At 47.2% G+C, this 19,673-nt stretch overlaps 1 protein-coding gene across 4 annotated transcripts in view; it reads left to right on the top strand.

Annotated features, from left to right (window-relative positions):
* LOC144617324 (uncharacterized) overlaps positions 1-14,330 on the top strand; it is a 35,133-nt gene extending 20,803 nt beyond the window's left edge. The window contains exons 2-5 of one of the 4 annotated variants that reach the window (XM_081796333.1): positions 351-502; positions 8,044-8,118; positions 8,209-8,317; positions 12,060-14,321. In XM_081796333.1, the coding sequence (XP_081652459.1) occupies positions 351-502; positions 8,044-8,118; positions 8,209-8,317; positions 12,060-12,064 (341 nt within the window). In that variant the 3' untranslated portion in view covers positions 12,065-14,321. Of the gene's footprint in view, positions 1-350; positions 503-1,701; positions 2,024-8,043; positions 8,119-8,208; positions 8,318-12,059 lie in introns of those variants that run through there. The other 3 variants (XM_081796334.1, XM_081796335.1, XM_081796336.1) reach the window with 3 other exon arrangements.
* The last annotated feature ends 5,343 nt before the right edge of the window (positions 14,331-19,673 follow it).

Genomic DNA, 19,673 nt, shown 5'->3' with positions numbered 1-19,673 from the left:
GGCAACGGAGGGGTCCCCTTATTCAGCTCACGCTCCCCCCCCCAATGTCCATTCAGAAAAGAAAGGATGGGTGGTGAGTTGCTGTGGACCCCCCTCTACATGCATGGTTGCTTCTATTCCTCCCCATAACCCTTCGAGGTGGGTTGTATTAGACCCATTTCATCGATGAAAGGATTGAGCTTGAGGCAGTTAAGAAATTCACGGAAAGAAATGCAGCTAATAAATCCTGACTTAATCCCAGGTTCTTCTGACGTCGAGCCTGGCAATCCTATTTCTCTACCATATTGATTCTCAGAGTTTACATGCGTGTCCTTGTTCATTTATTTCCTTCCCTTCTTCGTCTTCCCAAGCTCATGCATGCACCTGCTGTTATCTGGCTGTTCCTCACACCGCCAGGTGGTCCTTGAACCCTGCTGCCTGGGTGAGAGCCACATTCCAGCAAGTTCCTTCTCGGCACTCCTCAGAGGTATTTCTGGACCACACAAGGTCTCTGCTCATCCAGGTGACAGCTACTTAACTCACTACCGGGGGGCGGGGGCGGGATGTATCTGTCCACCAGTGCTTACCGCGGGAAGGAAGAGGAGTCTCGGTCTCCAGAAACGGTCTCGGAGTTGGTGGATTTGCTCCGGGTTTCTTGACAAATGCTGTGGGAGGTATACGTTTACCATCGTTACCTAGGAGACATGGGGCTGGGGCTGGCAGGACTTTAGCTATTTTCTAAGTCTTACTGCTTATGCGTCTTGAACCCACCTAAGGTCATGTACAGATGGCATGGTTTCAGCTTAAATCCCATCTTCCCCACTTGCCCACCCCTAGCCTAGGAAGTTCTTTGCCTCTGAGCTCCCATAACGCTTCCTTGTTTTTATAGTATCGGATAACGTATTCTGTGTCTTACTATTGTTACTTGTAGACAGGAGATGATGGTAGATAGATAGATAAAATTGTATTTATAATTATATATATATATTGTTCTAATTATCTGTGTAATTTTTTAAATGTTTATTTATTTTTGAGAGAGAGAGGGTGCGAGCAGAAGAGGGAAGAGAGGGACAGAGGATCTGAAGCCGGTTCTGCGTTGACGGCTCGATGCGGGGCTCGAACTCACAAACTGTGAGATCATGAGCTGAGCCGAAGTCAGAAGCGCAACCCCCTGAGCCGCCCAGGCGCCCCTGTCTACATAATTTTTGAGGAACCTATCTATCTATAGATACAACTTTTTCAGTTCTGTGCCACTGATGTAACTGTCCAGTCAGGCTCCAGAATGGTGCTCACTCACTGTGCCTTGTGTTGTGCCGGATACTAGGGCTAGGAGACGGTGAACGACGGCTCCTGGCTTGGGGCTACTCACGTGATGAGGGACACAAACAAGTACATGGGAAATACTGTGTAATGTGACAAGCGCTATGGCCGGGAGGAGCGTGCGGTGTCACGGAGATGCAGGAAGACCTAACCCAGGCTTCGGGTGGGGTGCCAGTGTCATAGAAAAGCTCATGGACAAAGTGACACTTAGACCAAGTCCAGAAAGGTTAAGGCAACCTCTGGGAAGAGGGCGTGTCAGGGGACAGGGCGGGGCTGGGGTCTATTTCAGGCAGAGGCACCCAACTGTGTGCAAAGGTCGGAGGTGAGAGGCAGCGTGACCAACGGGGGCAGCCCGAGTTCGGTGTGGCTGCAGAGTGGAGGGTGACGGTGTCACGTGAGGAGTCGGGGCTGGAGGGGCGAGCAAAGTCCGGACCAGGAAAAACATTGCACAAATGGGCGGACGTTGTGTTCCACACTGTGCAAGATTCTTTGAAGGATTTCAGTGGAGGAGTGATATACTTTGGAGAAAATACCAGTCTGGCAGCACAGGGAGAATGGGTGGAGGGAGGGGCAGAAACCCAGACAAGAAGCTGCTGTGGTGATCTGGGCACTGATGATGGCGGCTGGACCTGCCACACAATGGGACATTCGAGAAACATTTCAAGGTTGAGTGGAGAAGCAAATGGACTCAAGAATCCAAGAGTGGGGGCTCCAGCCTGGACAGGTGGGTGGACACTAGATGGCAGGTGAAGTAACTAGGGCCGGTGGGGGAGCCGGGGGAACGGGTCGTTGCGTCACCCATGGAGTCAACGATATCGATGGTGGCCGCTGACATTTCTAGCAAGCCTCCTCCCATGTGGTCCACACAACAATCTAAGAGGCAGGTATGAAAATCATCCCCACTGTGTACGTAGGAAATCAGGGTTGTGAGGGGAAGTCTCTCAGCCTCTGTATGGAGGAGCCTGGATCAAAGCCAGTCATCTGGGTGCCACGCTGGCTTTCTCAGCTCCCAGACAGTGCTGTAGAGCAGGTGTGCAGGTGGGAACCAGCTTTGCTCATCTTGGTGGCCTTGTAGAACTCGGCATGGCGTTCGTGGTGGAGGCCTTTCTCCTGGAGTGATTAGAATTGAAAAGCTGCTCCAGGGGCAATGGGGTCTTAAGTCGTTTGTACTCGTCTAACCACATGTATCTTCCCTCCTGCCACAGTCTTTAATAGGGGAGGGTACGCTATGTTTGTGTTGGTAGATTTGTGGAGGCATTGAAAGAACTAGTCGATACTAAACCGTGTTAAATGTTGTGTAGTAAGCTGCGGGGTTGGGACTAGGGGAGGCCGAGTCGGGCAAGTGCGGTGTCCAGCCCTCTGTTTTGGTAAAATGTTGTTATGGTTTTCATCAGGGGCTTCTTGCACCTACTTTGATTTTTTTTTTAAATATTGCATTAAAAATATCGTGATGATTTCAGGTTTTGGGTGCCACCTTAAATTTTCACCCCAGGTGGGTGCCTCATTCACCCCACATTAGCCTTGGGAAGGAGTGTTACACAGATCCAAATATTCCCCACTTACTCTACCGCTGTTATTTCTATGCAGATACAAAAATAGATTTTCTACATGGAATAGTATTCATTTGTTGGAAAGAAATATCACTTTAAATTGGTTAATCGCAGACTGTGACTAGGCGCCCGTGATCCCAAAGACTGGTAAATAAATAGGAAAGCCATCCCAGTTCTGGCGATGGGAACAAAACAGGTTCCACGGAGGAGGGAAGTCAGTTGCAAAAGCTCAGAGAAGGGTGTGGCTTATTTGAGCGGGAGAGAGAGCAAAAGAGGCCATCCTCGTACCCCACTGCAGCTCGTCGGGGTATCAGGTCAAAAACAGTTTGCCTGTACTCAGAATTCCTTTTGGACTGAGCACGCTGCATAATCCAGACCAGGGTTTGGCAAACTTTTCCGTCGAGGACCGGATGAATGTCACATGATCTCCGTCGCAATGACTCAATTTAGCCACCGTGACTGGAAACTACCACAGACAACACTTAAATGTGTGAGTGGCTTTGTTCCAATAAAACCTCGTTTACAAAGATAGGTGGCAGGCCAAAAGTGGGCCTTAGCGTGTTGACCCCTGATCTAGACGCTGGACTTTGAAGACAGGAAGTACAGGGTTGCGTAGTGGTTGAGAGGGCTGGCTCTAGGATCAGGCTGCCTGTGCCGCTGTCCTGACTCCAGTTTCTTTGTGGCCTTAAGACAATTAATGTTCCAGTGTCTTACTTTTTCTTCATCTGTAAACTGGGAGCATGGACAGTATATTCTTTGGAAGGTTATTGCAAGAATCAAGTCAGATAAAATACTTAGAATTATTTCTGGAATATTAAAAGAGCTGAAAAAAAAATAGGGGTGGGTGGGTGGCTCAGTCGGTTAAACGACCGACTGTTGATTTTGGCTCAGGTCATGGTCTCATGGTTCATGGGATCAAGCCCTGCATTGGGTTCCACACTGAGCGTGGAGGCTGCTTCAGATTCTCTCTCACTTTCTCTCTTTCTCTCTCTGCCCTTCCCCTGCTCATGTACATACATACACCCTCTGTCTCTCTCTCAAAATAAATACACATTTTATTATTAAAAAAATTTTTTAACGTTTATTTATTATTGAGAGACAGAGAGACAGTGCATGAGCGGGGCGGGGGGGGGGGGGGAGGGGGGGGGCGTGGGGCAGAGAGAGAAGGAGACACAGAATCCGAAGCAGGCTCCAGGCTCCGAGCTGCCAGCACAGAGCCCGATGCGGGGCTCGAACTCACGGAGTGTGAGATCATGACCTGAGCTGAAGTCGGACGCTCAACCGACTGAGCCACCCAGGCGCCCCGAACTGTAGTCGCTTCTAAGACATAAGCCCATTGTGTTCATTAGTGAATGTATTATGACGAACAAGAATTTTAATAAGACGTTTGCATTTGAGATCCTTGAATTTTTAACGCGGATGGAATTTCCTACCTAGAGTCATCTCATTGGTCTCTCTATAGGTTTTCGTCTTTAATTTATCCTACAAGCTGCTGCCAGGTACGTGCTCCTAAAATACCATTTCTACATGCCACATAATTCGCTTGCAAAGGAAACATCGAAGTCTCTCCAACCTACAGTTCAGACTTAGTTTCAACTTGTATTTGCAGCCTGAATACCTACTAATTCTCTGGAATAAACTTTACACTGTAGGCACATGTGCTTTCTTTTCTGCTTCCTGGAGGAGTCTTGTATTTTCCCTTACGACGTGCAGCCTACCTCGAAATACTCACGTTGGCTAACATTTATGAGGTCTGTCCCAAGCTCTATTCTAAGCGTTTCTGTGTATGATCATATTTACAGTCCTATGGTATAGGGATTATTATTTTCATCAGGAAACTGAGGTATAGAAAAATCAGGTCACACCGCTGGAGGTGGAGGGAGGAAGCAGCTCATGCAGGATGACCCCAGACTGTACCCCCACCCGCTGCTCCTTCCTCCTCTCTACCTGTTCCCATCTGGTTTCCCATTCAAGACTCAGTTTGAGCTCTGCCTGCTTCATAAAGCTTTCCTACTTTCTCTATGTGATTGGATTTAATTAGCCCCTCCTTGGAACTCTTGCAAGGCTTAATATTCACTTGGAACTTAATCAGCCCATACTCGGAGTCAACTCTTATTAGGCTATTATTTAAATCTTCTTTGTTCCTCAGTTTACCCAGTTATTTCTTCTCATCTCTCTGATCAGCTGGGGTTACTTAGAAGTACATTTCCTTGTGCTGCCCACGTGGCCTGGCACGTAAAATGGGTTCAACAAATGTTTGTTAAGTTGGCTTGCTTTTGCTCAAGGGTTTATCATCCCAGGTAGAACTATAAGCAGGAAGTTAATTGATAGATGCGCTGAATGGTACCCTCTGTTTACAACAGCCACGCCTGGTTATTTTTAACTGGCATGCTTATGCATTTGAGCCAGGCTTTAGGCAAGAATTTGTGCTACTGACGAATGGGTCACACATTGGAATGCTCTCTGGTTTCCAATGACCAGGCTGTACTGCTGGGGAGTTGGGATTATTGTATCTCCCAACAGGATGAAGCTGAGCGGACGTTCCCATATCTAAGTTAATCTGAATGCGGTCACACTTTGAGATCTGATCACTGTCCAATGTTATTTTTTCCAGCTTTGGTACAAATTCAAGAGAAGCAAAGAACCCATTCGATGGTATCTGTGTAGGAGTCTAGTCTTTGGCTAACTGTAGGGATTCCTGCACTCTTACAATGGAAAGCATTAAGATTAAATATTATGGTGATCTTGGCGTGCTCTGAGTCCTTATTTCTTTAGTCTCTGTCTTTTCCCAGCTTAACTAATTTTTTCCATCATCCCTTGGGCCCTGTGGAGTATCCCTAAAAGACATCCCCTTGCCACATCCAGTGACATCCATTCTTTTTTTTTTTTTTTTTTTTTATTATTTATTTTTGGGACAGAGAGAGACAGAGCATGAACGGGGGAGGGGCAGAGAGAGAGGGAGACACAGAATCGGAAACATGCTCCAGGCTCCGAGCCATCAGCCCAGAGCCTGACGCGGGGCTCGAACTCACAGACCGCGAGATCGTGACCTGGCTGAAGTCGGACGCTTAACCGACTGCGCCACCCAGGCGCCCCGACATCCATTCTTAACTCTAGGGTGGTAGGCGCAACTTTTCTGTCCTTTAGGAGGGAAAGAGGAACACCTTTTTACATAGTGTAAAGGTCTCCTATCCTTTCACTAACAAAAAATAATGGAAACACAGTTAAATGTTCAAGATAAAAACAAATGATTCAATTTCCTTTGTAGACCCTAAGTAACGTCGTGCGGTGCTAAACCATCCCATGTCTAAAGGTCTCCTATCCTTTCACTAACAAAAAATAATGGAAACACAGTTAAATGTTCAAGATAAAAACAAATGATTCAATTTCCTTTGTAGACCCTAAGTAACGTCGTGCGGTGCTAAACCATCCCATGTCAGTCCATTTAAGAGCAGAGCTTCTAAATGACAATTTCAACTCCATCATGATCCTGTCAATATCTTCTTTATTATTTGGATATCTTGTTTGAAAGATGGCCTGGAGAGCGGGGCATGGGGGGCCCCAGTGAAGAATTTCTCTAAACTTTTTCACCTTGACGTTCCACAAATACACTTGGAGCACATGTACCATATGCAGAAACTTACATATTCACCTGATGGTAGGGAGAATTGATACAAAAACAGGGAGCGATAGCAAGTATATGAAGGGGAAGGAATAGAGTTGACTAGCTCATTAAGCTAGAATAAGTAGTTGGAAAGCCATATGGGTCACCACAAATATTTATCAGTTCTGCTTCCATGATGTCACATACATTTAGGCAATGACAGTCCCATCTGAGTCTCAGCTCTACTGGTCTGGGGATTCTGACATGTCTGGTTAGGTCTTGAGAAATGGGGAGGTGGGTCTGCCAGGGGTCACTTGGGATGAACTGAGGCACATCCTAACAAAAACAAAAGCAAGTAAAGTCGTTTTAAGGGACAAGAGCCAGGCGATGGGGTTAATTCCTGTGACCAATGACCCAATTACTAAAGGTCTTTTGAGTGGTTCGTGTCGTGGACCTATAGAAGTCGAATCTCATGATGGACTTGGGCTTGAGGCATATGGAAAAAAAGGCAATGAGAAACACTTCCTGTGAGGCCCGGTGGGTCCAGGGTGTGGTACAAGGTGGGGGAAGACATTTTCTCCATTGCAGCAGAGGGACATCAGGGCAAGATGATGTTGGTACAGAGGTGGCCAGGAAGGTTGGCCGTGGCAGTTACTACAAGACAGTGTGATGGCTGGTGGCAGTGTGGGCTCCATCATGGTATGGCTTTGGCTTAGGACCTTCACCCCTCGAGCAGTACCTGCAGGAGGTGGGATCCACCATGTGCCTTCGTGGTTTTTCCTGCCCCCCAGGCCTCAGACTTGCATCACTGCAGGCCCTGGGGGACTGGCCAGGGGAGAAAAGGGCCCTCTCCCAGGGCCACTGAGTGCTACATTCTTGAGCCCACTGATACCTTGTGGGGATCCCAGGGTGATGGTTGTTGGGGCAGGATGTTGCTGGACGCTGAAGAGGGGTGAAAGGACCTACGTAATACATAATGATGAGCAAAATTCAGTTAATCAACTGATCAGTACATTCAACAATATTTACTGACCACTTACTGAGCGACTAAGTAGCAAATCTAGTAAAACACCATGTGTTACTGTTAATGTGATGCTGTTTTCTCTACTGTAATGGGGCTCCTCTCGGGAATGTTCCATGCCCTGCTTACCATTTGTTCCTTCCCTCTCTTCCCCAGTCTCTAGACCGCTGAGGCTCTCAGGCTAAGACTGTTGCAAAAGCCTTTTGACTCATCCCTATTTTTTTTAATTTAAAAAAAAAAAAAATTTTTTTTTTTAAGTTTACTTATTTATTTTGAGAAAGAGCACAAGCAGGGGAGGGGCAGAGAGAAGGAGAGGCAGAATCCCCAGCAGGCTCTGCACCATCAGCACAGAACCCGGCGTGGGGCTCAAACTCACAAACTGTGAGATCACGACCTCAGCCGAGATCAAGAGTCAGAGGCTTAACTAACTGACTGCGCCACCCAAGTGCCCCTAACTGGTCTCTATTTTTGGTCTCGCCTTCCCACGTCCTGGTTCTGTCGTCAGTCCCCTTCCAGAGCCCGGAATGCTAGTTCTCACTGACTCCACACCTCTAATGCTTCTTTACCAGAGCACAGGTGTCCCCTGCTCTCTGGAAGCGGAGCGTTCCTATGAACACTTTCGAAAACCAAAGTGGCGGAAAGTGGTGAGTCAATTACCATTAACTTACACGGAGCAAATGCTGAGTGTTCCCAGAACCCCAAATCACCTCTCTTTGGCTTTTTTGCAACCTTAGGACACAGCTTGCCGACAGATGCACAAAATCAATGGAGACAAATCACAGATACTCAGAGATGCAGTTCAAAGCTCTGGAGGCCAGATGCGGAGACGCGGAGTTGCTGAGGGTGCGTCCCCGAGAAGGAGCTGGGTGGGGACGGGGGGGGGGGGGGTGGGGGGTGGGGGGGGGGCGGGGAGCTGCTCTTCTGCTCAGGGGCAGTGCTGCCTCTACAAATGCTGAACGCTACTGGGGCCTTTATTGTAAAAGTGAACAACCTCTTGAGATTTCTTTCCGTTAGCAAAAACAGCAGGTCCTAACGTAGGTCTTTGTAAAAGCAAAGTAGCCTAACCACTGAAGGCCTGAGCTTTCGAAACGCGGGGGACACCTGAACCCAAGGATCTCTACCCTTACCTCTACCTATGTTTCAGGCTGGGCTCTCAGTGTCCTCAGCCGTCCCTGCTCCCCCTGGGTCCCACCTTGTAAGTGCCAGCTGCAGGCCTATGGTGGGCGCTGCCTGGATCGCCCCTCACATTTTCCCATCTCCCATCCTTACTGAAGGTGTTATATGGGAAGGAAGACTTTCCCGCGATAGAGGGTCCCTGTCAGTCTTCCCAGTTCCCTTTCTCCTACATAAACTCAGAATCAACTTCTTCTTTTAAACAAATGTTTATTCATTTTGAGAAAAAATGAGAGAGAGTGTGCGCATGAGAGCGGGAGGGGCAGAGAGAGAGAGAGAGAGACAGAATCCCAAGCTATCAGCGCAGAGCCCAACATGGAGTTCGAGCCCACAAACTGCGGGATCATGACCTGAGCCGAAATCAAGAGTCAAACACTTAACTGACTGAGACACCCAGGCGCCCCCAGAATCAACTCCTTTTTTTCTATAGCTCTGAGAAAGTCAATGGACAGGGTTATTCTGGTTCTTGTTCATGTATTGGAATTCTTTGCGTGGATTCATCTTGCAGATGTCAGAGTTACTTCGTCGTAAGACAAGGATAATTCAACAACTATTTATTAAATTGTGTACGCTGCTTCCCCCCAAGTTTACTCGATGGAAAATCTTAATGTGCCTGAAAACAGAAGTTCAGGGGCCCTTTCATATAAGAACAGATGAATCTTGAAGGTCAGAGCACTGGGGAGAAATGTGTGTGAGCTGAAGGCACAGAGGAAATGCTTGCTCACTGGGTGTTTTCCAGGATAGTTATTTAAGCAATTGCATTGCTCTGTCTTTATCCTGGCACAAGATAGAACAACTACTAAAAATCCACAGGGCATGATCACATTCCAACAAAAAAGTAGCAGCCAGAAATGAATCAGCTATTTTATACAGCGGTTATCTTAGGACTGTAGTGACTGAAGTCAGGTAGGTGCAGGCATGATTTACAGGTCTGTGCAACGGAGAGCCCCAAACCACTTCCCTGTCTTTCTGTTCTGAAAAGCAGGACACAGTTGCATTTACAAAGAAGTCATCTTTAAGACTTTAAAAAAATTCAACTGTAATTAACCTACGGTGAGACGTTAGTTTCAGGTGTACAATGTAGGGATTCCACACTTCCTTACCTTAGTGCTCATCATGGGTGAACTCTTAATCCCCTTCACCCGTTTCACCCAATCGTCCACCCACCTCCCCTCTTGGTAACCATCTGCTTGTTCTGTGTAGTTAAGAGTCTGGGTTTTTTTTGCTTGTCTCTTTTTTTAATTTGTTTGTTTGCTGTGCTTCTTCAATTCCACGTTATGAGTGAGATCACATGGTATTCGTCTTTCTCTGACTTATTTCACTTCGCATTACACCCTCTCGATCCATCCATGTTGTTGCAGATGGCAAGATTTCATTCTTTTCTATGGCTGAATAATATTCCATTGTAGATAGATGCCACATCTTCTTTATCTGTTCATCTATCGATGGACCCTTGGGTGGCTTCTCTTGGCTCTTGTAAGTAATGCTGCAGTAGCCATAGGACTGCATGTATCTTTCTGAATTGGTGTTTTTGTAACCTCTTGGGGAAATACCCAGGAGTGGAATTACTGAGTCATATGGTAAATTCTATTTTTAATTTTTTAAGGAATGTCCAATCTGTTGTCCACAGTGGCTGCACCAGTTTGCATTCCCACCAGTAGTGCACTAGGATCCCTTTTGCTCCGTATCCTTGCCAACACCTGTCATTTCTTGTGTTTTTTATTTTAGCCATTCTGACCAGTGTGAGGTGATTGCCCCTTGTAATTGTGAGTTTCATTTCCCTGATGATGAGTGATGTTGAGCATCTTTTCATGTGTCTGCTGGCCATCTCTGCATCTTCTTTGGAAAATTGTCTGTTCATGTCCACTGACCATGTATTAATTGCATCGTTGCCTTTTGGGTGTTGACTTGTATAAGTTCTTTATGTATTTTGCATATTAACCTCTTATTGGATGCATCATTTGCAAATAACCTCTCCTATTCATCTTTTGGTTTTGTTGATGCTTTCTGTCACCATGCAAAAGCTTTTTACTTTGATATAGTTGCAATAATTAATTTTGCTTTTGTTTTCTTTGCCAAAAGAGACATATCTGGAAAAATATTTCTTTTTTAAAAAATGCTTATTTATTTATTTTTGAGAGAGAGAGAGAGAGAGAGAGTGAGTGTGGGGAAGGGCAGAGAGAGAAGGAGGGAGAGAGAATCCTAAGCAGGCTCCACATTATCAGTGCAGAGCCTGACCCAGGACTTGATCCCATGAACTGTGAGATCATGACTTTGGCTGAAATCAAGAGTTGGTCACTTAACCAACTGAGCCACCCAGGCACTTCTGGAAAAATATTTCTGTGGCTGATGTCAAAGAGATTACTGCCTATGTTTTTTGTTTTGTGTTTTGTTTTGTTTTGTTTTGTTTTTTTCCTAGGACTTTTATGGTTTCAGGTCTCACATTTAGGTCTTTCATTTTGAGTTTACTTTTGTATATGGTGTAAGAAAGTGGTCCAATTTCATTCTTTTGCATGTAACTGCCCAGTTTTCCCAACACGATTTGCTGAAGAGACTGTCTGCTTCCTATTGTATAGTCTTGCCTCTTTTGTTATAGACTAATTGACCATAAAAGCTTGGGTTTATTTCTGGACTCTTCATTTTGTTCTACTGATCTATGTACTTCTTTTTGGCCAGTACCATACTGTTTTGATTACTATAGCTTTGTAGTACACCTTGAAAACTTGGATTGTGATACATCAAGTCTTGCTCTTTTTTTTTTTTTTCAAAATTGCTTTGGCTATTCAGGGTCTTTTTTGGTTGCATAGAAATTTAGGATTATTTGTTCTAGTTCTGTGAGAAATGCTGTTGGTATTTTGATAAGGATTGCATTGCATGTGCAGATTGCTTTGGGTAGTATTTTATTTTATTTTAACAATGTTGGTTCTTCCAGCTCATGAACATAGACTATCTTTCCATTTACTTGTGTCGTCTTTAATTTCTTTCACCAAAGTTTTATAGTTTTCAGAGTACATTTACCTCCTTAGTTAAGTTTTAAGGCTTCTTTAACAGCAACTAAAAAGTAACCTGAAGTGTGTCCTGTGTTAAAGGCCCGGTTCATAACATTATTCCAAGCTCCTTTGACTCAGGCTCATTCAGGGGGCTGACAGGACACCTGGGCTTGCCTCATTTGTGTGCCACTCGGACTGTCCCAGGGGGATGGCCGGTAAAAGGAGTTTCATATTCCTCAATAGTCGACAGAACCTGACCTGCAGACTGTGCTGATTGCCTTCACTATTTACCCTTAACTGGAAAGAGTGATCTGAATACGGATGGCTGAATGGAAGCAACCAATTCAAGGAAGCAGTCCATGGCGGGCTGGTCCACGATCACTAGGGACTGAGCCTAGAGGTTTGTTTTTCTCTTTTAATAGGCTGATGATAGCAGAAGGCTGCTCGAGTCTGGCACATGGCTTGGGAATGTTGTGCTCAGGATGTGCTTCTATCATCTGGCAGAATGTGAAGGACGCTCTGTAATAACCCCTGATAACACTGGATCCCTTCTCCTTGGAACCACAGTCCCCTCCTAACTGATGTTACAGGATGAAGAAACACCCAAGGAACTCTGCCTTGGGAGGACGAAATAATATGACCTGGGATCACCTTTCCCTTTGAATCTCAAAATGTCCTCTTCTGTCTAAAAGGATGCTTCACCACTTCGCAAATGGTAATAAATGGTACAAGAATGAAAAAAAAAAAAATCTTTGACCTGGGCTGATAGGACCAAGAAATGTGAAACATACCCAAGGGAAACTCTGACCCACTTAGACTTCTACCAGAAAAAAAATTGCCCCAAATCCTCCAAAACCACCCCCCCCCCCAGCAAACAAACAAAAAAACCCCAGGATTTCATAGTTACTTCCTGTCCTATTTTAAACAGGGCCTTAAAAAGACAAGTAAAAGATAAATTTAGCAAGGTTTACAAGTCAGAAGGACCCATTAAGGAAGTGCACAAAAGGCCATGTGAGGTTCTGCTATGGATATTTGCATCAACAACAACAACAACAACAGGGAAATGGCCTTGAGTCCTGGGTCAGGACTCTCCCCCAGGGTTGGTATATAAGCCCCTCCCCCAGCAGGAGGCGGCACCAGACCTCCCTCACCTCCTGAGTCTCCCTCCTCCCCTCTCCCGAGTCCTCTCTGCCGACACCATGGGGTGCTGTGGCTGCGGAAGTTGCGGTGGCTGCGGCGGCTGCGGCGGTGGCTGCGGTGGCTGCGGTAGTGGCTGCGGTGGCTGCGGTGGCGGCTGCGGCGGCGGCTGCGGCGGCTGCGGCGGCGGCTGCGGCAGCTGCACCACCTGCCGGTGCTACCGGGTGGGCTGCTGCTCCAGCTGCTGTCCCTGCTGCTGCGGCTGCTGCGGGGGCTGCTGCAGCGTCCCCGTGGTCTGCTGCTGCCGCCGCTCGTGTGGCTGCGGCTCGTGTGGCTGCGGCTCGTGTGGCTGCGGGAAGGGCTGCTGCCAGCAGAAGTGCTGTTGTCAGCAGAAGTGCTGTTGCAAGAAGCAGTGCTGCAGCTAGGCGGGCGGCCTGGCATCTGGGCACGTGCTTCGAGCGACCCTGCTGTAGGTAAGATGTCCCCCTCCCTCCCGGCCTGCTCCTCACTTTTCAGTCACCAGCATGACCGGAGCCTTACCCCTATTCCGTCGGAATCCCCCGCTCCTGTAGTTTCTGTCGTCCCATCTGCGTGTAATAAACACCAACCAAAGTAAGAAATGTGTAGTCTCCTCTGTCAATCGCATTCAAATCTCGTCCTCGACAAAAATGAATCGGGATAGCTAATGTTCTCCCTTCTCGAAACGCCTTTGACTTTGTGTTTATTTATGTCCTGGTTTTGCCACTGCATTTGCCGTCTCTGTAAATGCAAAGCAACTGTCGTCCTAATAAATTAGGCTGAACCCGCCTCGAAGACCCATTTCTTTTTTTCTTCCCAGCCTCTAAACCGTCGATCCTGGGGGAAAATGCATTTCAATGTCAACAGATGAGGCAGATAGTACGTATGTGAAGACAGCGATGAACCAAAGCTAAATTGTTTGCAACACATATAGGTGGATTAGTGAATGGTCAACCCACTGTGGGTTTCTCAAGAAGCGGGGAACTCAGGGGCACATCCTCTGTCTTAACAGCTGAATGTCATAGAGGAAACTCTTCCCAAATCTCTCCCTTGATAGAGTCTTAGCAACAGAAGACGGACTGCATGGGCATCCATACACACCTTCCATGATCGTCCGATCACTTAGGGGCATGGTCAAAACTTTTGAGGCTTATCACTTATGACGGTCACTTTTTGCTCCTAGAGTTTTCTTCTACTGCACGTCCATCCTGATTGTTACGGCCTCGTTGCTGAGAATTACCCCAAAAGGCAACATAAATGGAAGCCTCAGGTGTTTTGCATCTCTTTGCCCATTAGCTCTGTGGTCCATGAGTGCTTCCCATTCAGCCATCGCCTGGCTAAGCATCCATACCCTCCTGTGCATCCCTCCCAGAAGTTTCTGCCGGATCCATGGCAGACGCCACGGAAGGCTGTCTGTCATCCACTGCAAACTACAAAGTCAGCCTTCAGATGTAAGGGCAGAAGAGGAGGTTTAGATTCAACATAATCAAAATGGGCAACTTCCATCCCACACCTCCAGCTCTGTCCGAAGGAGTCCGCACCACACACACAATAAAATGTGTCCCGCAAACCCCCTTCTGTTAATTGCCCATAGTGCTCCGTGCTGGTTCTTTTCTTTGTAGATTCCAGATTCTTGATCCATCATGGTTGGTTTCGCAGTGGGCTGAGAGAGAAAGGAGGCAGGGGACTCCCGGCTGGGTCTGGCGGTGGGGCTGGGGCTGAGGGAAGCCAAGCTCCTGGGGTCTGTCTCCCAGGAGAAGGACATTCTTGCTCCAACACCACAAGTCCACGTGGGGTATTTCCTTGCCATTCTAGGTAGAGCCTGACAAAGACAGATGCTTAAATAGGCTGAAGTGACCAAATGCAATGAAATCACAAAAGGAAACAGGAATTGAGTAACCATGTAAAGTAAGACCCCCAAAGGGAGCCCCTGAAAAGATAGTCTTCCTTGCCCCTGGGAATTCAGAAGATAGGGTTTGAGAAGGAGGTCTGACGTGAGCTTCCTCAGACTCTAAGTTGACATCCACCCATCTCTATGTCTGGTTCCTTTTCCGCATCCAAGAGCCCTGAGCTTTTATTTAGTGCCCTCTGACTACTCGGCACTCCGTAGTTACTCTCAGCCTCTAGAGTTTATCCCATGGTCCCCATCCTCTGACTCACACTTCTGCCTGGCTCTGTCTTTATTTTTTTTTAATTTCTATTTCATTTTATTTTTGAGAGAGAGAGACAGAGAGACAAAGCATGAGCAGGGGGAGGAGCAGAGAGAGAGGGAGACACAGAATCCGAAGCAGACTCCAGGCTCTGAGCTGTCAGCACAGAGCCTGATGCGGGGCTCAAACTCTGGACTGTGAGATCATGACCTGAGCTGAAATCAGATGCTCAACCAACTGAGCCACCCCCAGCCTCCGCCTTTAGAACCACCTCCTGTCACATAACTATTCTCAGCAAGAGAGAGTCCCATCCATCTCTCCCCCAGCCTTTCCTCACTGAGGACTCCTTGTGGCAGTTTTCCCACAAAGTGAGGTTGACCGGCCGAATCCTGGGACACGCAGCCCTCCGAGCATCAAAGATGTAGCACGTCTTCAGCTTCTGCTCTCCCCGTCCTGCTCACTAGAGATGTGAGCTTTTTTTCAGGCAGTAAAAGTAGGAGATGGGGGCTGTCAGGATTGGCTAAGTTGCCATCACTCAGGGACACCAAGACGCAATTCCTTTGTTAGTTAGCTGACAATCTGATATAGAAAAGAAAGTAAGGGTAAATCTGTAATGGCTATTGGAAGAAAAAAAAAAAAAAGCAAAGTCCAGATTATATTAAACAAAGGTCACTAACAAAACCACGTAAATGAAGGACAAAGCATTAGACTTCTGTATGTTTTGTTACTCTTTTGTTATGGGCTGAATTGCATCCCCCCCAAATCCGGATGTCGAAGCCCTCACTCCCAGCATCTCAGAATGTGACTATGTTTGGAAAGGGGCTCTTTAAAGAGGTGATGAAGTCCAAAGAAGGTCCTTAAGGTGGGTTCTAAACAAATATGACTGGTGTTCTTAGAAGACGAGAAAATTAGGACACAGACGTGCCCAGAAGGAAGACCGTGCGATGACAGAGCAAGAAGGCAGCCATCTTGCAGCTGAGGAGAAAGGCTGCAGACCAAACCCACTGCCAGCTTCATCTCAGGCCTTGAGCCACGGAACTTGGACTTGATCTTGGACTTCCCGCCTCCAGAACTGTGAGAAAATAAATTCCTGGCGGTTAAGCCACCCCATGTATGGTATTTTGTTAGGGCCGCCCTGACAAAACAATACTTCTTTTGGGACACGCCTGATGACTGTCAACAATACGTGTGTTTATGGGGGTCCTGAGTCACAAGGCTAAATTGATGCTGTGGCTTAGGTGAATCTGTGTGACAAGCTGTCCCTGATACTTAAAAGAAAGAAGCATGGGGCGTCTGGGTGACTCAGTCAGTTAAGCATCCAACTCTTGATTTCAGCTCAGATCATGATCTCATGGCTCATGGGATGAAGTCCCACGTTGGGCTCTGCACCACTGTGGATTCCCAATCTCCCTCTGTCCCTAGCCCCACGCCCACCTCTCTCAAAAATAAATAAATAAACTTTAAATAATCAAGTTGAAAAAAAGAAGGAGGAAATGTAGGGCTGTTGTACCCACAATGTGGCATGCGTGTGCAGTGTGCTTCCTACTTTGCCTGCATACACTCGGCTCTCGCTTCTTCCTCCCGAGCAGGGTCCACACTCATTCCCACTATATGAAGCTATGACAAATTCACAAGGCAGTCAGACAGGATCCATGTATCGGGGCTTGGTGGCGAGGGCTGGAAAGCACGGGAAGAGCACTCCGTGTGAGCGCATATGCCACGTCTCGCGTCAGTTGCTTGAACGTGCCTGTCTGGGATCCAATCGCAAATATGGGTCTTCATTTAGGCCGTCTGAATCACTGGGAAAACAAAGTGAGAATAATATCAGATTGGAAAATGAAGACATTTGCTGAGTTCAGTTGAACTACAGAAATATTTCCCTTAAATTGCGACCCACCTCTTTCTTTTCAGCACTCCGTCCGTCTGGGAAATGTGTGCCTCGGGGCAAAAGATGAGGACAGTTATTGCAAAGACAAGGGCCGACCCTCACGTTGCAGTGACGATAGGCTCTGCCACTCTCCGGCTCTGGTCCAAACCAGAGCAAACGTGACAGAGAGGACTCCACAGGGAACAAGAAGCCACGAGATTCAGCGCTATGGAAACCACTCTGGATGTTTTCAAGAACTACCTCTGCACCTCTGATGGAGATGCCTACAGCCAGTATCACACTTGGCCTTGGATTATAATTCTTTGTACACAACCCACCCCACCCAATGACTCTCCAAGGCAGGATCTACTCCATCTTTGAACTGGCTTCAAACCTGCCTTTATAGCTAGGGGTTTCTCAGGGAACATTTGTCAACAGAAAGCACATTCTTCCAAAATATTTAAATCCTTCTAAATACTACTCATAATCTGAATCATAAAATGTCATTTGTATTTCGATTGGTATCTTCCAAGGGAATGAGGCTATTGAGGACCAACTGAACTGTAGTTTCCTTTTGAAAAGGTCATGATCTCATAGTTTTGTGAGTTCGAGCCCTGAGTCGGGCTCTGTGCTGACAGTGCGAATCCTACCTAGGATTCTCTCTCTCTCTCTCTCTGCCCCTCCCCCCCCCTCTCTCTCTCTCTCTCTCTCTCTCTGTCTCAAGATAAATAAACTTTAAAAATAAATTTAAGAATAAATAAATAAAACAGAATGGACTAGCACAGTCTGGCAAAAGGACACAGATTAGAGGACTAGTCAGAGCCCCTCTAAGCTCATGAGTCTCAAAAATAAAACTTAAAAACATCCATCAAAGTTTAAGTTACTAAGTAAGATCTGAAATGAAGCCAAAAGTAAGCCTGAGCCTTCACAATACCCCAACCAAGGTTAAATTAATATAAACAGAAAAGAACGAAGAGAAATCCCACATCCACCAAAGCTGACCCACTTAGCACAGCCTGATGGCATTACTTTTTGTAGTTAGGGAGATCGAAAGCTAAACTAATAATACCGAGAGTCTAAATGCGTACTGCTCGCTAAATTCATAGGGGAAAGTGACGGGGCCTGCTCTGCAGGGGTGGGGCTCTGCCCCTGATGCGAAGAATAAGTGGCCCCAGTAGATAGGAATCTAAGGCAAATGCAGCCCTCCATATTTTGGTAGTGGATGTATTTCTGAACATTTGTTTGAAATGGCTCTTTGTGAATAAAACAGCATTTTTAATCAATTAGGGACCCTTGTTTCCCTGTAACTGAAACCGTCATCTCAAAACAGAATTCCAGTTGTAGGTAAATCACTTCCAAGTGCTCTGTTGGTGTTAGTAGCTGAAATGCATGGGCAGCGGGGGCAGGAAGGCTGTTCTCATGGTTCCTTGCCTTGCTCTGCTCTCACTGCCCATCTTCCAAGTGACTTTTAAGAGAGATTAAGATGTTCCGGGAGGTGGGATATGGTAAAATCAAAACAAAGGCAAAAAGAAACTTTTCATGTTAAAAGTTTGTATTTATTAGGACATTTAGAAAAACGCTGTCGACAAATAGGAATACAAGATTAAAAAAGGAGCAGAGGTAGAAGCACAGACATGGGAAGGAAATAATCACATAGGTCTAAAGAACGTTAATTGCGATCCTATCTGACGGAGCCCCATGAGGTCAGCTCTTCATTCAGAGCGAGCATGTTGTGCTCGCGTCCTTGTTTTCACTGTTGGCTATTTGACTAGAAACTTTCCAGATGGGAAACCTGAAAACACCCAAAGCAGAAGAAAAAACAAAAATAGGAACCTCAATGCAGGAGCAAAGAGGGTCAGTCTCAGAACAGCACATGAGGACAGGTGGGGCAGGCGAATGGAGCAGAGGAACGTTCCAGGGTCTCCTGGGCAGGGACAGAGGCCACGTGGCCCGCCTAGCTGCAGCACTGCTTCTTGCAACAGCACGTCTGCTGACAACAGCACTTCTGCTGGCAGCAGCCCTTCCCGCAGCCACACGAGCCGCAGCCACACGAGCGGCGGCAGCAGCAGACCACGGGGACGCTGCAGCAGCCCCCGCAGCAGCCGCAGCAGCAGGGACAGCAGCTGGAGCAGCAGCCCACCCGGTAGCACCGGCAGGTGGTGCAGCTGCCGCAGCCGCCGCAGCCGCCGCCGCAGCCGCCGCCGCAGCCACCGCAGCCACTACCGCAGCCACCGCAGCCGCCGCCGCAGCCACCGCAACTTCCGCAGCCACAGCACCCCATGGTGTCGGCAGAGAGGACTCGGGAGAGGGGAGGAGGGAGACTCAGGAGGTGAGGGAGGTCTGGTGCCGCCTCCTGCGGGGGGAGGGGCTTATATAGCATCTTGAAGCAGGTGGGGATGGAGCCGCCCAGGACCCGTGACCCTGAGCACTTCCTCATTGCCGCAGCTTCCACGATAAGCTCATCTAGGGTTGTTCCTTGTTTACATTCTAGCCGATGACATTTGACCCAATACATTTGCTAATTTTAGCTTTTCTTCTTAAAGTCATTTTATTTTATTTTTTTAATGTTTATTTATTTTGAGACAGAAAGAGAGAATGAGCACCCACGTGCACAGGGGAGGGGCAGAGAGAGAGAGAGCGAGGGAGAGACTCCCCAGGAGCCTCCGTGCTGTCAGCTCAGAGCCCGACTCAGAGCTCCATCTCATGAACCGTGAGGTCACGATCTGAGCCGAAATCAAGAGCTGGACGCTTAACCGACTGAGTCGTGCAGGTGCCCCTTCTCACAGTCATTTTAGAGTCAGACTAAGAGATGCTCACATTTGGGAGGTGATCTCCATTTCCACAGAAACACAGCTGAACCTTTG

The sequence above is a fragment of the Panthera onca genome, chromosome C1 (genome assembly GCF_046562875.1).
Source record: "Panthera onca isolate mPanOnc1 chromosome C1, mPanOnc1 haplotype 2, whole genome shotgun sequence".
In the NCBI taxonomy this organism is placed as follows: Eukaryota; Metazoa; Chordata; class Mammalia; order Carnivora; family Felidae; genus Panthera; species Panthera onca.
Note: the sequence above shows the minus strand (reverse complement) of the source record. Positions and strands in the feature narration are given on the sequence as shown.